Source organism: Semicossyphus pulcher, unplaced genomic scaffold (assembly GCF_022749685.1).
Source record: "Semicossyphus pulcher isolate SPU_LCO1_2020_fin unplaced genomic scaffold, fSemPul1.0.p SCAF_7, whole genome shotgun sequence".
NCBI lineage: Eukaryota > Metazoa > Chordata > Actinopteri > Labriformes > Labridae > Semicossyphus > Semicossyphus pulcher.
In genome coordinates this window covers 16,840,539-16,866,032 of record NW_027211748.1, presented here as the reverse complement: position 1 = coordinate 16,866,032, position 25,494 = coordinate 16,840,539, and the positions used below count along the sequence as shown (strand labels likewise).

General features: G+C 39.4%; 1 protein-coding gene and 3 long non-coding RNA genes across 4 annotated transcripts; all 4 read right to left on the bottom strand.

Annotated features, from left to right (window-relative positions):
• Window positions 1-1,723: 1,723 nt before the first annotated feature.
• Window positions 1,724-3,655, bottom strand: LOC138611458 (complement C1q-like protein 4). Its single transcript, XM_069684598.1, has 3 exons — window positions 3,502-3,655; window positions 2,543-2,676; window positions 1,724-1,994 (listed from the first exon to the last, which is right to left on the bottom strand). The coding sequence occupies exons 1-3, from the start codon at window positions 3,616-3,618 to the stop codon at window positions 1,964-1,966; spliced, it is 282 nt and encodes a 93-aa protein (XP_069540699.1). The 5' UTR covers window positions 3,619-3,655; the 3' UTR covers window positions 1,724-1,963.
• Window positions 3,656-5,554: 1,899 nt separating this feature from the next.
• On the bottom strand, window positions 5,555-6,172 carry LOC138611097 (uncharacterized). Its single transcript, XR_011309602.1, has 3 exons — window positions 6,046-6,172; window positions 5,801-5,881; window positions 5,555-5,683 (listed from the first exon to the last, which is right to left on the bottom strand). It is a non-coding gene; the product is annotated as an uncharacterized lncRNA (long non-coding RNA).
• A 12,109-nt stretch (window positions 6,173-18,281) lies between these two features.
• On the bottom strand, window positions 18,282-19,580 carry LOC138611834 (uncharacterized). The gene is made up of 3 exons (XR_011309616.1): window positions 19,482-19,580; window positions 19,282-19,347; window positions 18,282-19,095 (listed from the first exon to the last, which is right to left on the bottom strand). It is a non-coding gene; the product is annotated as an uncharacterized lncRNA (long non-coding RNA).
• A 1,726-nt stretch (window positions 19,581-21,306) lies between these two features.
• Window positions 21,307-22,285, bottom strand: LOC138611832 (uncharacterized). Its single transcript, XR_011309615.1, has 3 exons — window positions 22,116-22,285; window positions 21,884-21,955; window positions 21,307-21,697 (listed from the first exon to the last, which is right to left on the bottom strand). It is a non-coding gene; the product is annotated as an uncharacterized lncRNA (long non-coding RNA).
• Between the last annotated feature and the right edge of the window lie 3,209 nt (window positions 22,286-25,494).

Sequence of the window (25,494 nt, the reverse complement as noted above, 5' to 3'; positions counted from 1 at the left end):
TAGTTGAGTCCCTTGGCCTTGTTTCCATGTCGGAGGTCTGGCTTTTTGGCTGCAACTCTTCCATGAAGACCACTTCTGGCCAGACTTCTCCGGACTGTAGATGGGTGTACCTGAGTCCCACTGGTTTCTGCCAGTTCTGAGCTGATGGCACTGCTGGACTTCTTCCGATTCAGAAGTAAAATAAGCGTGATGGGTTTTTCATCTGCTGCACTAAGTATCCTTGGCCGACCACTGCGTCTACGATCCTCAACGTTGTCCGTTTCCTTGTGCTTCTTCAGAAGAGCTTGGACAGCACATCTTGAACCCTCAGTCTGCTTTGAAATGTTTGTCTGGCAGAGACCTTGCTGGTGCAGTATAACTACCTCGTGTCTTGTTGCTGTGCTCAGTCTTGCCATGGTGTATGAACTGTGACATGAAACTGTCTTCCACAGCCTCACCTTGGTAGCAGAGTTTGGCTGTTCCTCACCCAGTTTTAAGCCTCGTACACAGCTGATCCTGTTTCAGTTAATGACTGGGTTTCAACCTACATGTGAAATTGATGATCATTAGCACCTGTTTGGTATAATTGATTGATCATACACCTGACTATAATCCTACAAAATCCCTGACTTTGTGCAAGTGTACCTATAAGAATTGATGCTGGTTTGAAGGCAAAGGGTAGTTACACCAAATATTGACTTGATTTAGATTTTTCTTTTGTTCGCTAACTTATCATTTTGTAAATTGATAAAAATAAACAATTATTATTGATATTTTTGAAAGCATTCTTAGTTTACAGCATTTTTTCACACCTGGCTTAAACTTTTGCACAGTACTGTATGTTTAACTGATACGTCTGCTTCCTCTCATGCAGCCCCTCCTTGGACATTTACTGGTCATATCCATTCAATTAGGACACAGGTTTAGAGAGAAATTGCCTTATGTAAGTACATCAAATGTGTTCTACAAGTTGCAAAAACTAGTGAACTAAATCCATTATTAAGTTTGAACCTTTCCCAAGTTTAATTTAATGCTAGCTAGGTTGGAACAAGTCATTAACACGTCACTAAATCTGGTTCAACATCTTAAACTGAACTTACAATATTTTTGTTCACTGTTTTAGAACAGTAACATCATACTTTTGATCCAATGTGTCTGATATTGATGTCTGCACATCACTATTTAGAAAACTTGTTAAACAAATGACAACATGTCACTTTGAGATAACTCAGTCTGGCCGTTCACCACCACCAATTATTAGAGCCCTGATCTTACATACAGTGCTTGTATCATGCATGTTATCATTCATTAAATCTTTACTGTCAGTGACTCCAACAGTGAAATGTTCATACTGCAACATCCCTCTTCTTATGTCAAATAAACATTTTAAATATATTTCTTTAATGTTAACGAGGCCTTATGTTGAAATGTAACTTAAAACTAGTTCAGTGCACTTCTTCATCCTTTCTTCAAACGTATCCTTATCTGTGTTTTGCAGTTTCATGATGTTTGTCTAAATGTCTGCTTTTCTGTGCACACAGGGCAACCATGCAAAGAAGAAGGATCTGCACAAATGTCAATCTTGACTGAATTCAGGGCAGCACAGTTGTGATCGTTCTCACCGCTCAGCGACCAGGTGGGAAAATGAGAGACACAAAGATTTCAGCCGTTGTTTTTCAGTGAGTCGCTGGTTTTATTGTGAAATGTGAAAAACTTGTTGACTCATGCAGCGCAAACTGTCAAAAAGTGTTTCATCAACTTTATTGAGCACAGCAGGGAGGGATTCTCTGTCGTTCTCTGCCAATTCACTGATCTCATTTTAAACCAGTGATTGTCACCAGAACAAGAGAAAAGTACAGGATAACAAACAGTGCTAGTTACACAAATTAGAGCAGCGTGTTTGTGATGCAGCAGTTACATGATAACTATATTTGATTTGTTGTAGTAGCTCAACAAGCACAGTGTGGATCAGCAATCGTTCAGTCTACCACATTATCTCTGGCTCTGTGTCTGGTCTGGAGACGGAGAGAAAGAAAAGAGAGACAGAAAATGAGTTATAGATTACATTTGCTGAGCTCCACTCTCCTTTACTGTTGCTGTTGAGTTAGACAAAAGCAGCTTTGTGTTTGTAGCCTGTAACCATCATCTTTGCTCACCGTCACTAGAAGCTAGCGTTTGCTCCATTAGACAGTTTAAAACTACATCTCCAGGGTACCTTAATGTTTCCAGGTGACCTTCTTTATACTGGTAATATTGTAAACATAGTCTTAAATGTGCACTTCATGGCTACATATTGTTCCTGATATGATATTAAGTATAATGCAGCTTTCACGTCATGTGATGTAGATGGAAGGGATGTGGAAACATAAACTTTAACAACAAAACCTCATCACAGAAAAATGTTTTTTCTTCTTTATTAATAAAATAAAATAACATTTAATCATCAAACATGATGTCAAAACTTTTTAAAGTTTGTCAATTAATCATTTTATAGTATTAATGTGTGTTATGTCTTTTGACGATGTTGGATGTATTTGTGTTTGCATGAGGAATGATCTCTTACTTGGGAGGAGGAGGAGGAGGAGGACGAGGTGGACCTGGCAGCCCTGGCTGCCCTGGCTGTCCACATGCTCCTACTCTCCAGCTACAGTTGGATGTGGGCTTGTATCTTATGGCTCTTTCTTCTTTTCTTCCCAGCTTCAAAAAAATCAAATTATTATCTCACAACAAATTGATTAACTATCCATCCATCAATTATTTAAACGGCTTCTCTTGTCCAGGGTTCCAGGGCGAGAGGTGGGGTACACCCTGGACTGATCGGCAGTCAATCACAAGGCTGACACATAGCGACAGACAACCTCAAGCAATTTAGAGTCAACATTTAACCTAACAAGTATGTCTTTGGACCGTGGGAAGAACTGGAGGGAACCCACACATGCGCAGGGAGAACATGCAAACTACACACAGAAAGGCCCCCTACGTCCAAACTGGGATCTGAACTAGGAACCTTCTAACTGTGAGACAACAGCGCTAACCACTGCACGGTGCAGCCCTCGATTAACTACAAAATTCAATCAGAATAAAATATTTCATAATACATTAGATTGCAGCCTGCACAGTGTGTATAAAACATATCAATACGTATTGGGTAAATGAAGTTTATGTCTGGACCCTGTAAATATCTGTCCTAGGTAATTTACTTTAGAAGGTTTTTAAAAGTCCCTTTGAAACACAAACTTCTTACCCTCTCTTGACTTGTGCTTCCTCTCTTTAACCTCCCTGTAGGTACACAGTAATTATGTAATCTGATATCCCTTATGTCTTACGTTGTCATTTACAAGCTGTAGTCTGGAAGCATTACCAGTCTCAGTCCTTTGCAGATTTCTCCCAGCAACATGTTTTTTATTTCGGCCTAATTGTAAAGAATCTTAACTTTAAACAGGGACTCGTGAGAGATCATATTTTAAACAATAAACCTTGTGACAGTACCAGAACTTTCTTACACTTGTTGGATTTTCTTACCGGCCCACGTGGCTGTTGCGGATCTGTCTTCAGAGATGCTCCATCGGTAGAAGTGAAGGTTGAGATGAGCAGGAAAACCTGCAGACACAACACGACCAGCAGCACAGATCTGTCCATGACTGATGACCTGAAGACTTTGATGCAGTTGTGAAACACACGACTCTTTATACACTCACTGACGAATCAAACGCTGTCATGTGGAGAAGAGGAAGCCATGAAGGGGGTGAGTGCAGATGCAAGATAACGCACGCTCAGTTACAATTAGAAGGCGTTTGTTTAATCATGAAATAATTTAACCGTAATCTGCTTCCTCCCCTGCAGTCCCTCCTTGGACATTTACTGATCATATCAATGAAAATATGCCAGCAGGTTTACAGAGAAATTAGATTATATAACTTTGGTGCTCTAAGTCATATAAACTTTGTGGTGTTCTTCCACCTCAGTTAGATAATACTGTATTAACAATTTGAAAAATCTTCTTTACCTCATCTTAGCAGGATTTAAGACATTTTACATTGTATAAAAAATCTCCTCTGCTCTTTTATTTTCTGATTAGAATTACAAAGACTTATTCTGAAGCTAATAACGGAAGGTATTTAGTATTTAGTGAACCTTTATGACTCCCAGGCTAAAAACTACTCTATACGTCAAAAGTGTGTCTCTTGCCTTAATTCTAAGCTATAAACTGGTTAGCTAATTTGAAATGTATAAACTAAATCTGGTGGCACCACTAAAAATAATGAGATGTCTTTAAACTATAAAGAATTAATCTACATATATAATGGTGACTAGAACTATGTAGAGTCATCAGATAAAAACATATCGGCTATGTATCAGAAAGTCCATATAGCCTGACAAGCTTAAAATACCCTAAAAATAATATCTCATCATGCTAACCTAGCTAACGTTGTTTGGTCATTTTAAAGTTAACGTTTAGTAATTTTAGGTTGTGTTACTTTTACGAACTGTAGTTTAAATATTTCGAGCTTACTTCATAATTAAACAGCATTTTATGTACCAGCTATGGCCCACGTTACCTTTTACATTTATTGTGCAAACGGATCAGAGGTTAGCTATCTAACGTTTGACAGTTTGTTCAGTTAGCTGCACAACGGTTACACCTGGAACCAAGGTGGTGTAAACACGTAGCAATAATTCGTTTTCTGTTTTATGTGGTGAACTCTTTTTGAATAATGACAACTTTTTTAAACACTTAGTATATAACTGTGCTGAGTTTGAACTTACACACAGCTTCTGGTGCAGCTGGCTGTGCAAGGGAAGCAAGAATGGATAGGATACTTACTTAGACCAGTGTACCAAGCATTGATGGTTCAATAGGTAACATTATGAAAACTAACCTTTTGTCATATTTGTTCGTACTGTCACTTTATCCATGCAGTAGTACATGAGAGTCGGGGTGGGCGTATCGATCTAAATTTCGATAGTACGTCAAGCAAATTACTCGAATTTCCTCACAGAGTTCATGCGAGCGCAGCGTCTCTCCAAGTCTGTCAGTGCAAACAGCGCATCTCTCTCTCTCTCTCTCTCTCTCTCTCTCTCTCGCTGCTGCTCACTCAGGCACACTTTTCCCCCTCCCCCTCCCTCTCCCTGCTCTGCCGGAGAGTAGTATTTTGATGATTTTAGAGCCCTGGCGTTTAATGAGAAGTGAATAAGGATGATAAATAGGATGGTGCAAATCCGTGTAATATGTTTTAGGTAGAATAAATATTTAAAGTCAGATTTGCGAGCACAGGGAGCCAATGAAATCCAACAACAACAAGGTTGATATGATCAAACTTTCTAGTCTTGTTAAATGTGTTAACAGGGGTAATTTGTACACGTTCTAATATGCTCATGGATGATTTGGGTCCGCGTAAGAAGACGCTAAAAGAGTGTGTAGCCTAGATGAAACAAATGCACCAACAAGTGATTCAGCGTCAGCCATCAAAAGAATGTGACCACACAATATCCGATTTGAAAGCTTTTATTCAAATTAATTATTACACAATTCATATGCGCGACAACATAAAGGGTATCATTTCCAGTCCTCAGATTAGCATGACAGTTCTTGAAAAGCAGGTTTTGAACTTTCTGTTTGATCGAGTGCACAGCTGAAGTGTCATCTCGTTTAGGTGCTCTTTGAAGCAGTCTGAGATTGGGATTGAAAAGGACGAGGGTGGGGCTGAGCAGAGAAAGAGAGAGGGAGTGAGATGTCATTTGCAACAGTATAATGCACCGTCTTTCATCTACCTTCCATTGATGAGCACACTTGACATGTCAAAAGGTAAAGCAAGCTCACCCGCAGAAAGGAGCCGCATGCTCCTGGTCTCCTGGAGCACAAACCTTTTTTGGGCCTTTTTCCTTCGTGAGCAGTTTCCTCCTGCGAATGAGAAAAACGAAGCATTATTGGACTCAGAAGAAATGTCCTTCTTCTTCTGTTACTTAAAATCCTGATTAAAAATAGATTTATTGTATATCTAAACTGAACCAAAACTGTTTGTTTAACAGCTTTTTTACTCGGGTACCAGCAGTGGATTTTCTTACCAGCTGCAGAGGGGATTGTGGTTGATCATCCATCATCAGAGCCTCCGTCATCAGAGCCTCCGCATCAGTAGAAGTAAGGGCTGAGATGAGCAGCAGGGCCTGCAGACTCAACAGGACCAGCAGCAAAGTTCTGTCCATGGCTGAAGAAGTAAAGAGTCTGAAACACACACAGGTCTTTATATACCCACTCCTAAACATCTGTGGAAAAAGAGGAAACGAGGATAGGAAACCACAACTTTTTTTTTATTTAAACAAATTGAAGCTTTATTGAAGCAAATGACAAGTATACACAGAATTGAGAGCAACATCAACATTAAACATTGTGTATACAGAAACCACAACTTTACATCAGCAGAGAGACGTCTTAACATCAGATGTTTACTTAATTACAATGATCCACAAGCTAAATATGTAAAGTATTTGTCAGACAGTAGCTACAGGACAGAAATGTTTGTATATAGTAGAGCCCGACCGGTTTATCGGTCAACCAATTTCACCAGCCGATATTCGCGCTTTGCAGATATGTCGGTATCAGTGTATATGTCCTCCGATATTATTTGATGTAATTTTTTGCAGTGCTGCGGGGAATAAGCCATTACACCTTCTAGCAAGCAGAGAGCGCAGTTTTAGTTTATACAGTGTGAGAGCCAGGCACTCTGTATATTTGATAAATTACAGCGGAAGTCATGAAATGAAACAGCCACCACACTCATGGTAACAACTATAAACCAGCACAAAAATGACAATTACCAACATATGCAGAACATATGTTATAAACAGACACATTAAAAACACTAACAAAATATTTTTGTTAGCATTATCTTTCCCATACAGAACGAAACATTGTGAAGAACAAGCTCATGTTAAAATCACAGTAATCAGCCAAAGAAAGTTCGCTTTCAGAGCACTGCTGTTTCTACCCTCTGCGCATCTGTTCCGTACACATACAGGTCTTTATGTACTCATTGCAAAACACCTGCATGTGGACGAAGAACGACAGGAAACCACAACTTTACATCATTAGAGAGACGTCTAATAGAAATGTAATGAGCTGAACCTTCGTGATAACGACAGATTTACGTGTTTGGGAAGTTTTACAGAAGTGGTAACAATATTGTGCCTAATTACATAAACTCTCGTGCAAAATAAGGCTCAGACAGTTGGTACAGGTATTGTGATTAATAGATGCTGATCATTTGCTGCTAAACATAAACACCAGTAGATCAAGTAGAAGTACCAGTTGTAAACTTTGTGATTTCTCAGAGTTTGACCCTTTGTTTAATCATAATAGGAAACAGCTTTATTGGCATGTTATGTCTATATATGCAATGAATGTTTGTTTGTGCTCTCAATGTTCTCACACAGAAATAGGCAGCTAAGAGTGGCGCCAACAGAGCTCTAGTTATATAGTCAAAGAATAAAAGGATTATCATTTGCAAAAGTTTTCAAAAAAATAAGTGACGCTAGGTGTTTGTAAGTGATAGAAATAGCGTACCTAAGGATTTTAGTAAGCTCTTGTCTGGTCTGCCACGTGCTAAAGGTACTATTAGGTGTTCCAATAGTTCATAATGCTGCAGCTTGAATCTTAAAGCTCCTATGAGGAACTTTCAGCTTGTGTTGTTTTTGGCGCCCCCTGTGGACAAAGCTGTACCTCTTATCTCTTTGCAGATTTTGTCCGGCCAACGTTTAAGTGGTGTTTTTAACAAAAATCTCATCCTGCTTTATTTAACAGTCATATGTATCACTCACTTTAAACGTTTGCCCTGGAAAATGTAAAAAAGGCAGCGTGCAGTTAATTGCTTCGTCTGACACCTACCCCCCTGCCAGTGGATTCAGGCATTAAAAATAACTGTATAGAAATAATCTATCTCATTGCTGATGGTCTGGTTTGATTTTGTAGGTCATATAGAGTGATCAGAATTAATTTCATTCTGTTTAAAAACCAGTAAAAACTCTGCACAGGAACTTTAAAGTTGTAATCTCGAAGATTTTAGTTTCGTTCACTTTGGCGGCACCTATGGCGATAAACGGTAATGGGAGCACACTTCCCAGATATCCAGACAGTGTTGCATGTGTGACGTCCACGGTTGGCTCCGGTTGTAACTCTTGATTTTCCTCGCTGACGGTCGTTTTCCTTTTTAGACTGTTTGCCTTCATCTGAGCGTCGAATTTGTTTCTTTTTCTTTGGATTTTCACTTGTTTTTGAAGTTGTATCTGTAATCATCGATCTTTTCTTTGTTTGTTCAGCCACCGCAACACTTACAGAGACCGGAAAAGCAGCCGGTTAGCTCCGCCTACCCTCTCTGGCAGATCAACCACTGCTGGGTGATGGAAAACGCGTCACTAACTGGACGTCGCATGTGATTTTTTTTCCGCAAAAGTCTCCACAGTCACCCAGTCTGTAATTCTGCAAATTGAAAGGCTTTCATCAGTGGGCCATAGGCTCAATCACCATTGTGTTACCTCATTCAGCGATAGATAGTGACTTAACAGACATTTATTTAAATGAAAAACTTCTAGATTATCAATATAACAGACATAATATAAAAATACTACATTACAGCAGATTCCCTTCAATGCTCCCTATCCATGTCGGATCAGACTTAAAGCTTAACAGACATCCCCCTTCACTCCTGTCTGATCTCTTTAAACCTTATATTCCATCTCACACTCTGTGTTCTCATAACACACGGCTCCTGTCTTTCCCCAGAGTAAAACATAAATCTTCCAGGCTGCAGTGCCTTTCCCTATCATGCCCTCCTCCTGTGATAACCCTCCTTGCTTATCAGATATTCAGACTCTGTTGGGGCCTTGAAATCCAAACATCGATTGTATCTTTTTTCCCTCTTAGTTAGCTGTTTACTTTTTGAGTTTTGACCTTGTGCCTTCAGTTCGCTCTCTGTCTGCTATAATCTATTGAGTCTGCAACTTAGAGTCCAGGAAAAACTCTCAATCCCCCTGACCATCACTGCATGTCTCCAACATGAGCTGCTAATTTTCTCCTTCCCCTTTCACTTAGGTGCCTCTTAGCTGGACCCTATGTCACCTCGAGAACTCTTTCTTTACTGTCTTTGCCTCATTCCAGGTGTCTTGGATCTGGATCTACATTTCAGGAGATTCAGCCTCTCCTCTCTGTGTGCAGGGTGTGATTGAGGTTTGTCCCTTGTTTGTTTCTGTCCACTTTCCAGGTCTTTATGTCAGTTATTTTATGTGTTTTTGATGTTGGTCCGTATAAATGAAACCGACTTGACATGATGAGAAATAATGAATGTTGTAACAGAGAAGTAAACCTCCCTGACAGTAAATGATGTCTGACGTGCACTGTTACTTAATTTGTCTGCACTGTCACAGTGATTTGGCCACATGTCAGGGTGTGGGCTTTGAAGTGATTTCACCACCAACCAGTTCCATGAAAACAAGTCATGAGGAAATGTGACAAAAATGACAAAACAGCAACAACTTGACACATCTTGATCCTCCTGTCTGGTTGTTTACCTCTTTGTCTTTGTCTTCACAATCCTGCTCAGCACATCTGATGCAACATTTACACAATAACACTTCAGCTTCATGTGCAGCTATTTTGGCTGATAGTTTTTGTCTTTTTCAAATGTAAAATGTTTCACCCAGTTGTATATAGTTTAATACTTTTGGCAGTATACTCCAATAGTTTAATATAGAAATGGCCAAATCTGATAATCTATATTTATCAGATTTGATCAAATAAGACAATAACTGACAGAAACTTCCTGTGTCGTCCATCCCACCAATGAATGTATTATACAATCACACATTTATACTATGTATAACCCACTGTGTTAGGGTGTTCAAACCAAGCACTTTATATATAGATAGACGGCGCATCTCCATCTACTCTCATTATACAAAATTGATGCCAAAATAGCCCCAGTGACGGGCGCTGCCGTCTTGCACGGATGATGTCATTTGGAGCCAGAGCTCCACTTCCACTAAGCAAAACACACACTTAACTTACCGAAAAATACGGCAAAGATCCCGCACGTCGGCGTATTTAACAGCGGAGCAGCTTCTTTGTGTTGGTCTGAAGCAGACGTTCACAGATATGGAAACTTCAATGACTGTATTGATTGTTTTCCACTCGCTGTTCCTCCTCTACTCCGCTAATTCGGAACAGATCGGCTGCAGGAGCCGGATTTGTCAATAGAGCTGTCAATCATCATTTTTACAGCATCAAATAACTAATTAAAACTTGTCAGAAAAATGAACACTTGGACATAAATCAGCATGTTAACAACTAACTAAAAAGACAGAAACCATGTTTGAGAACGTTGACGTGCATTTCGATTTTATAGTTTGACTCATGTCCCATCTGTTAACATGGAGGAGGCGGGCTTTATGACCTATACTGCAGCCAGGCAGCAGGGGGCGATAGAGATGTTTTGGCTTCACTTTTAGGGAGCTGTTATGTCGTCCATCTTTTTATACAGTCTATGGTTCAAACCAGGCTGCTATACGCTCTAATTTGAACCCTAACAGGCCTCTGGCCTCGCCTGCTTGTGGTTGAAGACTATTTTGATGTGTAACAGGCTGTCAATCATTGGACTTTAACGGCCAATGATTGACAGCCCTGAACCGACTGAATTGGTACACCAGGTGAAAAGGAAATGAAGCTGGGGGTCATTCTTTGCCCTCACTAATTGAGGTTCCTGTCATTTTTTTCAAACATGAACTGTTGCCTGCCAGGACTCCAGTTTACAGTTTATTTAGTTTACACTTTGGACTACACAGAGCTAGAAGGTTCCTAGTTTGAATCCTGGTTCGGACGTAGGGGGCCTTCCTGTGTGGAGTTTGCATGATCTCCCCGTGCATGTGTAGGTTCTCTCCGGGTTCCCTGGCTTCCTCCCACAGTCCAAAGAGATTTTCATTTGGCTAATTGTTGACTCTAAATTGTGCACAGGTGTGAAAGTGAGCGCGAAGGGTTGTCTGTCACTATGTGTCAGCCCTGAGATTGACTGGCAATCTGTCCAGGGTGTAGCCTGCCTCTCATTCAGTGACATCTGTGATCGGCTCCAGGCAGGCAATAAAATAAGTTATAGTTATTCACTGACTCCTCCTAAAAGAAAATCTGATGCGATGTACCTGATGTAATGTTGCAACACAAACTTCAGGTTTGGACATCACTCTAATGCAACAGTTCTCTTATGTTATTGTGGGAATCATTGCAGCATAAAACCACAACCTGAATTCTTGCAACTATTACATGTATCTAAGCAACAGTAAACAAAACAAATCAGCTGATATGGATACGTTTTATTGTCGGGAAATACTCTGAGTATTATTCAATGACATTTTAAAGCTAATAGTAAAACAACTTTCTGGCTATGCTGCTGCTCTGACTATCAGCATAGAACAATATGAGATGAAATTATTAGTATTAGTAAATTATTATTATTAATTATTAGTAATTTTGTTTAAAATCATTAATATGACTGATTTGGTTTAATGGAATTCAATACATCTTTAATTTATGTTTTTGTGTAGATGCAATGTGTGTGTATGGATTTGATCATATGTTAAGGACATGCAGTTGAGAACATTAATCCAAAATGAAATCACATAACAGCAAGAGTGATTTTCCATGTATTCTGCCAGCTCAGTTTAAAACGTCGTTCTGATGAACTTTCTGAGAATTTGTCCCCTCTCTACAAAACATGTCAGAATGACTCACAGGCCTCACTCGGTCAGGGAGTCCAGACACTGGTGCCAACAGACAGTGTATAGGGTGTTTTTTTGTTTTAATAATAATAATCATCATCAGCAACATCAACAAGATCAGTATTGTCATCATCATGAAAATCTTAGTCAGCATAAACTACATCCTGAATGTCATCATCATCAATAGCATCAGTATCATTAAGGTCAGAGGTGTTCATAAAGAGCTGGGTCTTTAGCTTCTTCTTAAAGGTGAAAGGGACTCAGCTGACCGAATGGAGTTTGGTAGCTCATTCCACCACCGGGGGACTACTGAGGAGAAGAGTCTAGTTAGAGACTTAGGGCCCTGTTGTGATGGGAGTACCAGGCGCCTTTTGTTGGCAGAGCGTAGTGGGCGGGAGGGAGTGTAGACCTGGATGAGGGCGTTCGGGCCCAAAAATATTAATATAAAATATTAGCAGCAATTAAATCCAATGTAACACGGTGTGTCTTATTTGTTCAGGTGAGGATTAACTTCTGGCATTGATTTGGAAAACTGGGTCACATGACATGGAAGCTTTTGAAAAAAAAGTCTGTTTTTTTTTGGTCTATTGTGTCTCTTTGTGGTCAATGTGCCCCAGTGACGGGTGCTGCCATCTTGCACGGATGACGTCATTTGGAGCCAGAGCTGCACTGTAGCTATTGACAGGTGGAGCTGCCATGGCCACTTCCACTAACCAAAACAGACACTTAACTAACCGAATAAATACGGCAAAGATCCCGCACGTTGGCGTATTTAACAGCGGAGCAGCTTCTTTGCGATGGTTTGAAGTAGGGATGCACGATATTGGATTTTTTGCCCATATCCTATATGCCGATATTTTACAACTCATTTAGCCGATTACCGATTGCGATATTTTTTTCCCGCACACCTAATTGCAGAGATCATCAACTCTCTTCTGTATTGGAATTAGCGTACAGTACAACGGTGATACTCTTATCACATTTGTTACAACGGTCGGGGTGACGGGTCTTGAGATGGTTAATCAAGTTTGTAGTGTTGAAAGACTTTGCCTTGGCTCCTCCTCGCATCACCGAAGCTGAGCAGTCATTGCAAACAGCAGTTTTGCTGTCTATTTCGGACACTTTGAAAAACGTTTGGCTTCTAACTCTCTCATTCGCACCGGGGACATTGCGCCGAGGTCGGACATATAATCAAGTATGCAGCAGCCCATTATTTTATCGGTTAATTATATCGGCGTGTTGGCCAATAACGTGCCAATAATATAGTGCATCCCTAGTTTGAAGAGATGACTGTATATATAGATGGATGACGCATCTCCATCTGCTCCCATTGTACGAAAGTGATGCCAAAATAGCCCCTGTGATAGGCGCTGCCGTTTTGCAATGGTGATGTAATTTGGAGCTGAGAGGCAGGGCATGCAATTGAGGACATCAATCCAAGAAACGGGTCTATTGCAAAACAATGAGGAAGTTTAAATGATGAAACCGCAGGAAATACATTCAAACACACACAGACACACATTCTTTTGAAATCACATGACAAAAACAATATTTCTCACAGGCCTCACTCGGTCACGGAGAACATTATATGTTTATTATATGGGGCGGCTGTGGCTCAGTGGTAGAGTCGGTCGTCCTTCAATCAGAAGGCCAGAGGTTCGATCCCCAGCTCAGGCTACATGTGGAAGTGTCCTTGGGCGAGACACTGACCTCCAAATTGCTCCCGGTGGCAGGTATGAGTGTGAGAACTGATTGGCAGTTGGGAACTTTACGTAGCAGCCTCTGCCATCAGTGTATGAATGTGTGTGTGTGTGTGAATGGGTGAAAGTGATATGTAGCGTAAAAGCAGCTTTGTTATTACAGTTAATTACATTTACTTATTTAGTCTCAGAAGTGCAGTAGCAGTACCTAGCAACAATTAAATCCAATGTAATGAGGTGTGTCTTATTTGTCCAGGTGAGGATTAACATCTGGCATTGATTTGAGGACACTGGGTCACATGACATGGAAGCTATTGAAAAAAATAGCCTTTTTTTGTCGCCGCAGTGTCTTTGTTGTGTTTTGTCTCTGTGGTTCTACAGTTCTCTGTAGCCATTATACATCTATCAGATTAAAGTGATAATCTCGAAGATCTCAGTTTCGTTCTCTTTGGCAGCACCTATGGCGATAAACGGTAATGGTGGGAGCACACTTCTCAGATACCAAACAGTGTTGCGTGTGTGACCTCCACGGTTGGCTCCGGTTGTAACTCTTGATTTTCCTCGCTGACGGTCGCTTTCCTTTTCAGACTGTTTTGCCTTCATCTGAGCGTCGAGTTTGTTTCTTTTTCTTTGGATTTTCACTTATTTTTGAAGTTGTATCTGTCGTCATCGATCTTTTCTTTGTTTGTTCTGACATAGTAGATTACTGTTTACTCGCAACACTTGCAGAGACCGGAAAAGCAGCCGCTTAGCTCCGCCTACCCTCTCTGGCAGACCAACCACTGCTGGGTGATGGAAAAGGCGTCACTAACTGGGCGCCGCTTGTTATATTTTCCACGAAAGTCGCACCAGTTCAAAGGAGTTCAAAGGCTTTCATCAGTGAGCCATAGGCTCAACCACCATTGTGTTACCTCATTCGGTGATAGATAGTTGACAGACATTTATTTAAATGAAATCTTCAGGATTATTACTTTTAAATGTTCCCTTTAAGTCTGCAGTGCAGCAAACTCCAAACATTTGGATTTTAGTCTTATTTTTTAAACCTTGCTTGCAGCCATAAAAATCAGTGCTACACCTGCACACATACAGTACACAACTTTAATACAGAACAACAAAGTAATTTAAACAGTTATTTACGCACACTATATGTACTATATACAAACATTTCTGTCCTGTACCTACTGTCTGACAAAAACTTTACATATTTAGCTTGTGAATTATTGTAATTCAAGTAAACATGTGATGTTAAGACGTCTCTCTGCTGATGTAAAGTTGTGGTTTCCTGTCCTTGTTTCCTCTTTGTCCACACGCAGGTTTTTAGGAGTGGGTATATAAATACCTGTGTGTGTTTCAGACTCGTCACTTCTTCAGCGATGGACAAAACGGTGCTCCTGGTCCTGTTGGGTCTGCAGGCTCTGCTGCTCATCTCTGCCTTCACTTCTACTGATGCAGCCGTTCTGATGAAGGATGGACAACCACTCCATGAGTCTCTGCGGCGGGTAAGAAAATACACTCCTGGTACCTGAGTGAAAAAAAACTTTGTGTCCTAAATGAGTCAAATCACCTGGTGTTTGCTCATTTGATGGTTTAAGCTCAAACATCAGACATATGTCTGACCTAAGAGGAGAGTTCATACTAATCTTTTTGTTATAGGAGAGACCTCCAGAGGGAGTAACGCCAAGATTTCCTTGGTGGAGAGGCCGGTTGAGAAGACCAGGAAAATATCAACTCTTTGGCAGGGTGAGCTCTCTTTACTTTATGACCATTGTTATTGTTTTTGTCTTTCTTGCAACATTTTAGGAAGCTACATTTCAAGAAATAATGAACCAAATGGCATCATACCTTGTTTATAACTGAAAAGGCAGAAGAGAGTTGGTGCAGTAGATATTATTTAAACATTACATTTCTCTGTGTGCATCTCTTTCCCTCCCAAAGGTCGAACAACCAACCATTCATCAGGATCGGGTCCTCATCGCTAAACAAAAACAAAGTTGATGATTCGACATGAGTTTGCTTCTTTTGGTTCCTGGAAGCTGATCGGAAATTCATCTGAAAAAAGTTGTCAGAATGATGGTGAAAAATGTCTAGCAAAATAAAAACTAGTCATTCATCCTGTTCTATTTTGCAAGTTCTCGCCTCTCCTCTTGTTTCAGATCCTGTCCTTGTGTTTCCTGCCTCTGTGATTACCTGTCCCTTCTCCAGTTGTTTCCACCTGTGTCTCGTTAGCCCTGCCCTCCTTGTGTATATAGGCTGCGTTTCCCCTTAGTTGCCAGTTCGTCTTTGTACGTTGCAGCGTTATTCCCTCGTGTCTACCTGATCCTCCTGTACCATCTCTGTTTTTGCCTTTTTGAATCTTCTTTTTGCCTGATCCTAGCCTGTTTTGTTTGCCTGGTCTGACTGCCTACCATGTGTACCCAACCTTTGCCTGATTAAAAGACTGAGCTTTTGAACTTTTACCTCTTAGTTTACACTTTGGACTACACAGAGCTAGAAGGTTCCTAGTTTGAATCCTGGTTCGGACGTAGGGGGCCTTCCTGTGTGGAGTTTGCATGATCTCCCCGTGCATGTGTAGGTTCTCTCCGGGTTCCCTGGCTTCCTCCCACAGTCCAAAGAGATTTTCATTTGGCTAATTGTTGACTCTAAATTGTGCACAGGTGTGAAAGTGAGCGCGAAGGGTTGTCTGTCACTATGTGTCAGCCCTGAGATTGACTGGCAATCTGTCCAGGGTGTAGCCTGCCTCTCATTCAGTGACATCTGTGATCGGCTCCAGGCAGGCAATAAAATAAGTTATAGTTATTCACTGACTCCTCCTAAAAGAAAATCTGATGCGATGTACCTGATGTAATGTTGCAACACAAACTTCAGGTTTGGACATCACTCTAATGCAACAGTTCTCTTATGTTATTGTGGGAATCATTGCAGCATAAAACCACAACCTGAATTCTTGCAACTATTACATGTATCTAAGCAACAGTAAACAAAACAAATCAGCTGATATGGATACGTTTTATTGTCGGGAAATACTCTGAGTATTATTCAATGACATTTTAAAGCTAATAGTAAAACAACTTTCTGGCTATGCTGCTGCTCTGACTATCAGCATAGAACAATATGAGATGAAATTATTAGTATTAGTAAATTATTATTATTATTATTATTATTATTAATTATTAGTAATTTTGTTTAAAATCATTAATATGACTGATTTGGTTTAATGGAATTCAATACATCTTTAATTTATGTTTTTGTGTAGATGCAATGTGTGTGTATGGATTTGATCATATGTTAAGGACATGCAGTTGAGAACATTAATCCAAAATGAAATCACATAACAGCAAGAGTGATTTTCCATGTATTCTGCCAGCTCAGTTTAAAACGTCGTTCTGATGAACTTTCTGAGAATTTGTCCCCTCTCTACAAAACATGTCAGAATGACTCACAGGCCTCACTCGGTCAGGGAGTCCAGACACTGGTGCCAACAGACAGTGTATAGGGTGTTTTTTTGTTTTAATAATAATAATCATCATCAGCAACCGTGCAATGTGGGTTTGTGTAATTATCGTATGATTTGCAATGAGGGGAACTGTAACGAGGTAAACATCCAGGAGATGAGGATGTCTCTGTTTCATAGATCATTTTAGATGTTTTGTCATTTTCGTCATGTTTCCTGTTTACTTGTTTTGATGGAACTGGTTGGTGGTGAAATTAAAGTGCAGACAAATTAAGCAACAGTGCACGTCATGCATCACTTACTGTCACTGAAGCTAACAGCTGCATTACTACATTCATTACATTTTCATCCATCCAACAACCAACCAACCAATACAATACAACTTTATTCAGAACAACAAAGTAATTTAAACAGTTATTTACGCACACTATATGTACTATATACAAACATTTCTGTCCTGTACCTACTGTCTGACAAAAACTTTACATATTTAGCTTGTGAATTATTGTAATTCAAGTAAACATCTGATGTTAAGACGTCTCTCTGCTGATGTAAAGTTGTGGTTTCCTGTCCTTGTTTCCTCTTTGTCCACACGCAGGTTTTTAGGAGTGGGTATATAAATACCTGTGTGTGTTTCAGACTCGTCACTTCTTCAGCGATGGACAAAACGGTGCTCCTGGTCCTGTTGGGTCTGCAGGCTCTGCTGCTCATCTCTGCCTTCACTTCTACTGATGCAGCCGTTCTGATGAAGGATGGACAACCACTCCATGAGTCTCTGCGGCCGGTAAGAAAATACACTCCTGGTACCTGAGTGAAAAAAAACTTTGTGTCCTAAAAGAGTCAAATCACCTGGTGTTTGCTCATTTGATGGTTTAAGCTCAAACATCAGACATATCTCTGACCTAAGAGGAGAGTTCATACTAATCTTTTTGTTATAGGAGAGACCTCCAGAGGGAGTAATGCCAAGATTTCCTTGGTGGAGAGGCCGGTTGAGAAGACCAGGAAAATATCAACTCTTTGGCAGGGTGAGCTCTCTTTACTTTATGACCATTGTTATTGTTTTTGTCTTTCTTGCAACATTTTAGGAAGCTACATTTCAAGAAATAATGAACCAAATGGCATCATACCTTGTTTATAACTGAAAAGGCAGAAGAGAGTTGGTGCAGTAGATATTATTTAAACATTACATTTCTCTGTGTGCATCTCTTTCCCTCCCAAAGGTCGAACAACCAACCATTCATCAGGATCGGGTCCTCATCGCTAAACAAAAACAAAGTTGATGATTCGACATGAGTTTGCTTCTTTTGGTTCCTGAAAGCTGATCGGAAATTCATCTGAAAAAAGTTGTCAGAGTGATGGTGGGAAAAAAATAAAAACAAATCATTCATCCAAAGTTTTCTTGACTTGTTTATTTGCACATAAATCTGGTGTTAGAAGATCTTCGTTCGGCCTGCACACATTTACACAGTGACAGGATACATTCAAGGACTCCTTATATTTCACTCAGCTTTTCAAGGTTCAAAGATTCATGTTAGATTATACCACATATTCTGTCAGTGTGGAGTGCAGGCAGGAAAGTAGGAGACAAGTGCAGAGCAACAACAAGGCGTCCACTGGTTCAATATTGAACGTTGTATTTCATGCTACAGATGCACATGACGGGCTGAAATGATTGTCATAAGATTTTTAACTAGGGATAGATATTATCGGCATGTTATCGGGATCGACAGATGTTTGCTTAAAAATGACATATCGGCATCTGCAGATATGTAATTTTTCTGCCGATATTGTCTGCTGATAAAACAAAGCTTTATTTCTGCCTAAATGCTCGATAATTATTGCTATGACATTAACTTGGTGTAATCACGTTTTTGTTTTCTCTTACTAGAAACCTTAACATGACGAGTAACGTACAGTATGAATTAGGATAGCAATGGAAATACTCAAGGAAAGTAAAAGTACCCAACAAATCCACCTTCGTATTTCTTTAGTAAATGTACCTTCTGAAACTGATTACATAATCGATCAACATGTTCTTTAACAATCTTCACAATTTTTTCATTTAAAAAAAGTCACATTTAAATTCAAAATAGAAGCAAAAATGAAATGCTTTGATGCAGATGAGATCTCTCCTCGCGTTAATGGTTCACAGTTTGATCAATGAGCAGTGGAGAGCTCAGGTCCTGAAGCTGCTCTTCAGTCTAATTTCTGTTTAGGAGACAAAGAGAGAGAACACTGTTACTCAATACATACTCCTGCACCAACCCCAACTCTGCAATAATGAGCAGATGACGATGTTCATATTTTAAGAGTAACATTTTAAGTCGTAGATTCTGGAGGATCGTAATGCAGGACGGACAGAAGAGAAATAAACTGAAAGTAACGTGAGTTTACCCCACAAGGTCGAAGGCTTCCAGGTTTGGGTGGCTTTTTTGTGCTGGTCGACTTCATATGTCGTTTCTGTATACAAATAGAATAAACATTGCACTATTAAATACAGAAAGCCACCATTTCCATTGTGTTACCATCTCTTTATTAATAATCTTGTTGAATGAAGGAAAGAAAAGCTCCTCGCAGCAGCCAGATCTTCTTACCAATCGTATCTGCTGATTATCTGTCGCCAGAGGAGCTGCATCAGCAGAAGAGAAGGCTTCTGCAGGATCGTACTGCAGGACAGACAGAAGAGAGATAAGCTGAACCCCACAAGGTCGACGGCTTCCAATTTTGGGTGGACCTCCATTACTGGTCGACTTCCGATGTTGTTTTGGTTCCTGCATAATAAAATTAGAATAAACATTGCACTATTGCATACAGACAAAGCACCCTTTCCATTGTTTTATCAAAAAGTAGTGTTCCATTTGTTATCTCTTTCTTGATAATCTTGTTGAATGAAGGAAACAAAAGCTCCTTGCGGTTGCCGGATCTTCTTACCGGTTGTTTCTGTTGATCATCCGTCGCCAGAGGAGCTGCATCAGTAGAAGTGAACGCTGAGATGAGCAGCAGAGCCTGCAGACTCAACAGGACCAGCAGCACACTTCTGTCCATGGCTGATAACCTGTAAAGTTTGACACAGTTGTGAAACACACAGCTCTTTTTATACTCACAACTTAGCAGCCGCTTTCTTTCAAAGAAAGAGGAACAACAAGGTCAGGCACAAAGTACGGTGGCTGACGAGGGCAGATGCACATGACTGGCTGAAAAGGGTGCAAGATGTCTGCTTTATGGCCGTTTTTGGCCACTACAATAAGAGTAGCCATGATTTCAATTCCACTACAGGGGAGACTTGATGTTCTCTGCAGTAAGGTGGATAAAAACACGTGCCTAATGTATCGCTATCAAAATCGGCAATCAGCAAAAAGGGTTGGAAAATATCGGCATATTGGATATCTGCAAAAAATCCAACATCGTGCGTCCCTATTTTTAACTGTAATAAATGTTAAATATTAATAAGTGAAATAATTTCCTCTTAGCCAAGTCAAGTTTATTTAAAGCCCAATAACATGTCACATAATGAACAGGGCTTTATACCCTTACCTATTTAAAAAGAAATGACACCTTGATGAAAATGACCTCATCATACCGTCATTATTTAAGTGGTCAATTTGATCATTTAAAATACCATCAGGTAAAAGATATCTGAAAGTACATTTGTGGTTGCTATGGTTATATGGAGCAAAAATCAAATTGTATCTTTGAAAATTGATGGACACAGACAAAATCATCTGTGTGTGAAGTCACAGTGAGGCGGGAGGCCTCGTTTAGGTTTAATCTGGGGATTAAGGCAAAGATTAGGTTAAAACATGACTTCTATTAAGGGTTGAAGTGAGCATGTGCAGCAACTTCCTGAAAGGAATGTAACACTGATATCAACACGTTCGTCCAGCTTCTGTTTTTCTGTATGTGTGATTTCTGTCAACAACAAGAGGTGGAGACAGAGCAACACTTCTGCTATGACAGAATAACACGTTTAACAAAACTCAAAGAATTTAATCAAAATATACTTAAAATTACTTTAAGAAATGTTACATTTTAGAGCTGCTAACTTCTTAATTAAGCTTAAATATGTTTTGGATCTTTTATCAGCCTTTTTTTGTTTAATTTTTCCCTTTATGTCAGTTTGCAGTGATGAGCCCACATTTTATTTACATTCTGAAAGGTTTTACTGGCAGAATAACTTAGCAAATACTATTTAATTACACAAACAGCAGTTTAAGTAACAAAACACGGGATGTAAAGTGATTAATGTTATAGTCATAATTAGACAGAACAAAGAAGGAAAGATCTGCAGCCATGAAAGACTAAAGTTTTTAATGTTCTTTTTTTGTGAGATGATGGATTATTTAACCTCTTTGGGCTCATTCTTATAAAATGACACCATCTGTGAGGTTTGGGAAGAAGAATGAAACAACAACAACAACAAGGCGTCCACTGGTTTAATATTTAACATTGTATTTCATGCTAATCACATGTTTTTGTTTTGTTTTACTAGAAACCTTAACATGACGAGTAACGTACAGTATGAATTAGGATAGCAATGGAAATACTCAAGGAAAGTAAAAGTATCCAACAAATCCACCTTCGTATTTCTTTAGTAAATGTACCTTCTGAAACTGATTACATAATCGATTAACATGTTCTTTAACAATCTTCACAATTTTGTCATTTAAAAAAAAGTCACATTTAAATTCAAAATAGAAGCAAAAATGAAATGCTTTGATGCAGATGAGATCTCTCCTCGCGTTAATGGTTCACAGTTTGATCAATGAGCAGTGGAGAGCTCAGGTCCTGAAGCTGCTCTTCAGTCTAATTTCTGTTTAGGAGACAAAGAGAGAGAACACTGTTACTCAATACATACTCCTGCACCAACCCCAACTCTGCAATAATGAGCAGATGACGATGTTCATATTTTAAGAGTAACATTTTAAGTCGTAGATTCTGGAGGATCGTAATGCAGGACGGACAGAAGAGAAATAAACTGAAAGTAACGTGAGTTTACCCCACAAGGTCGAAAGCGTCCAGGTCTGTATGGACCTCCATTACTGGTCGACTTCCGATGTTTTTTTTGTTCCTGCATAATACAATTAGAATAAACATTGCACTATTGAATACAGACAAAGCACCCTTTCCATTGTTTTATCAAAAAGTAGTGTTCCATTTGTTATCTCTTTCTTGATAATCTTGTTGAATGAAGGAAACAAAAGCTCCTTGTGGTTGCCGGATCTTCTTACCAGTTGTTTCTGTTGATCATCCGTCGCCAGAGGAGCTGCATCAGTAGAAGTGAACGCTGAGATGAGCAGCAGAGCCTGCAGACTCAACAGGACCAGCAGCACACTTCTGTCCATGACTGATAACCTGTAAAGTTTGACACAGTTGTGAAACACACAGCTCTTTTTATACTCACAACTTAGCAGCCGCTTTCTTTCACAGAAAGAGGAACAACAAGGTCAGGCACAAAGTACGGTGGCTGACGAGGGCAGATGCACATGACTGGCTGAAAAGGGTGCAAGATGTCTGCTTTATGGCCGTTTTTGGCCACTACAATAAGAGTAGCCATGATTTCAATTCCACTACAGGGGAGACTTGATGTTCTCTGCAGTAAGGTGGATAAAAACACGTGCCTAATGTATCGCTATCAAAATCGGCAATCAGCAAAAAGGGTTGGAAAATATCGGCATATTGGATATCGCAAAAAATCCAACATTGTGCATCCCTATTTTTAACTGTAATAAATGTTAAATATTAATAAGTGAAATAATTTCCTCTTAGCCAAGTCAAGTTTATTTAAAGCCCAATAACATGTCACATAATGAACAGGGCTTTATACCCTTACCTATTTAAAAAGAAATGACACCTTGATGAAAATGACCTCATCATACCGTCATTATTTAAGTGGTCAATTTGATCATTTAAAATACCATCAGGTAAAAGACATCTGAAAGTATATTTGTGGTTGCTATGGTTATATGGAGCAAAAATCCAATTGTATCTTTGAAAATTGATGGACACAGACAAAATCATCTGTGTGTGAAGTCACAGTGAGGCGGGAGGCCTCGTTTAGGTTTAATCTGGGGATTAAGGCAAAGATTAGGTTAAAACATGACTTCTATTAAGGGTTGAAGTGAGCATGTGCAGCAACTTCCTGAAAGGAATGTAACACTGATATCAACACGTTCGTCCAGCTTCTGTTTTTCTGTATGTGTGATTTCTGTCAACAACAAGAGGTGGAGACAGAGCAACACTTCTGCTATGACAGAATAACACGTTTAACAAAACTCAAAGAATTTAATCAAAATATACTTAAAATTACTTTAAGAAATGTTACATTTTAGAGCTGCTAACTTCTTAATTAAGCTTAAATATGTTTTGGATCTTTTATCAGCCTTTTTTTGTTTAATTTTTCCCTTTATGTCAGTTTGCAGTGATGAGCCCACATTTTATTTACATTCTGAAAGGTTTTACTGGCAGAATAACTTAGCAAATACTATTTAATTACACAAACAGCTGTTTAAGTAACAAAACACGGGATGTAAAGTGATTAATGTTATAGTCATAATTAGACAGAACAAAGAAGGAAAGATCTGCAGCCATGAAAGACTAAATGAACGTGACTGCTGCAGTTCAGGTTGTTCTCCTCTCACATCAACAGTGGTTATTTTTCATTCATTTTACTGTAACGATCATTTCGCAGCAGTTTGACCAAATGCTGATACCCAGTGGTGGAATAAACACTCACATCCTTCATAGAAGTAAAAGTCAAGATGCAAAAATGAAACAAAATCTCCATTACAAGTAAAAGTGCTTCATTTAAAGTCTTCTTATAAGTGAAACAAAAAAAGAATGATCACCAAAATAAAAGAGTTAAAGTTCTTATTCAGCAGTAAAAGACCCTGAGAGTGATATATTACTGTATATGACAGTATTTGATTGTTAACACTGATGCATCAACATCTTTACTGTTGATCTGCTTGAGGTGGAGCTGGATTTTACTTCTATATATCATGTCTGGTACTTTTGCCTTTGTGCTGCTCAAACCGCGGGTCAGGCCCCCTCAAAGGCTCACCAGATTCACCACTGGGGTCAGAAGATTTTAAGAAGTTTGGCTATGAAAGTTTGCATTTATTATTTGGCCCGGTTTTTAATGTTCTTTTTTTGTGAGATGATGGATTATTTAACCTCTTTGGGCTCATTCTTATAAAATGACACCATCTGTGAGGCATTTCCTTATTTAAATGAAATCTTCAGGATTATTACCTTTAAATGTTCCCTTTAAGTCTGCAGTGCAGCAAACTCCAAACATTTGGATTTAAGTCTTATTTTTTAAACCTTGCTTGCAGCCATAAAAATCAGTGCTATACCTGCACACATACAGTACACCTATGATTTCCTGACACAGAGCAAACTCTGCTAATGAAGATCTGGTAAATTTGAATCAATCAATTCAAAATGTTTTGTATAACAGCAGAAGAAAATGTGGGTTTGTGTAATTATCGTATGATTTGCAATGAGGGGAACTGTAACGAGGTAAACATCCAGGAGATGAGGATGTCTCTGTTTCATAGATCATTTTAGATGTTTTGTCATTTTCGTCATGTTTCCTGTTTACTTGTTTTGATGGAACTGGTTGGTGGTGAAATTAAAGTGCAGACAAATTAAGCAACAGTGCACGTCATGCATCACTTACTGTCACTGAAGCTAACAGCTGCATTACTACATTCATTACATGTTCATCCATCCAACAACCAATACAATCCAACTTTATTCAGAACAACAAAGTAATTTAAACAGTTATTTACGCACACTATATGTACTATATACAAACATTTCTGTCCTGTACCTACTGTCTGACAAATACTTTACATATTTAGCTTGTGAATTATTGTAATTCAAGTAAACATGTGATGTTAAGACGTCTCTCTGCTGATGTAAAGTTGTGGTTTCCTGTCCTTGTTTCCTCTTTGTCCACACGCAGGTTTTTAGGAGTGGGTATATAAATACCTGTGTGTGTTTCAGACTCGTCACTTCTTCAGCGATGGACAAAACGGTGCCCCTGGTCCTGTTGGGTCTGCAGGCTCTGCTGCTCATCTCTGCCTTCACTTCTACTGATGCAGCCGTTCTGATGAAGGATGGACAACCACTCCATGAGTCTCTGCGGCCGGTAAGAAAATACACTCCTGGTACCTGAGTGAAAAAAAACTTTGTGTCCTAAAAGAGTCAAATCACCTGGTGTTTGCTCATTTGATGGTTTAAGCTCAAACATCAGACATATCTCTGACCTAAGAGGAGAGTTCATACTAATCTTTTTGTTATAGGAGAGACCTCCAGAGGGAGTAACGCCAAGATTTCCTTGGTGGGGAGGCTGCTTCAGAAACCCAGGAGCATGTCACCTCTTTGGCAAGGTGAGCTCTCTTTACTTTATGACCATTGTTATTGTTTTTGTCTTTCTTGCAACATTTTAGGAAGCTACATTTCAAGAAATAATGAACCAAATGGCATCATACCTTGTTTATAACTGAAAAGGCAGAAGAGAGTTGGTGCAGTAGATATTATTTAAACATTACATTTCTCTGTGTGCATCTCTTTCCCTCCCAAAGGTCGAACCAACCAATG

What these genes read in the sequence shown, in the direction of transcription:
- LOC138611458 (XM_069684598.1), bottom strand. Translation starts at nt 3,618, where the DNA reads ATGGACAGATCTGTGCTGCTGGTCGTGTTGTGTCTGCAGGTTTTCCTG. An exon ending in CGCAACAGCCACGTGGGCCG is followed by an intron (nt 2,677 to 3,501) that starts GTAAGAAAATCC and finishes ATTTTTTTGAAG; the next exon opens with CTGGGAAGAAAAGAAGAAAG. An exon ending in CCTCCTCCTCCTCCTCCCAA is followed by an intron (nt 1,995 to 2,542) that starts GTAAGAGATCAT and finishes CTCCGTCTCCAG; the next exon opens with ACCAGACACAGAGCCAGAGA.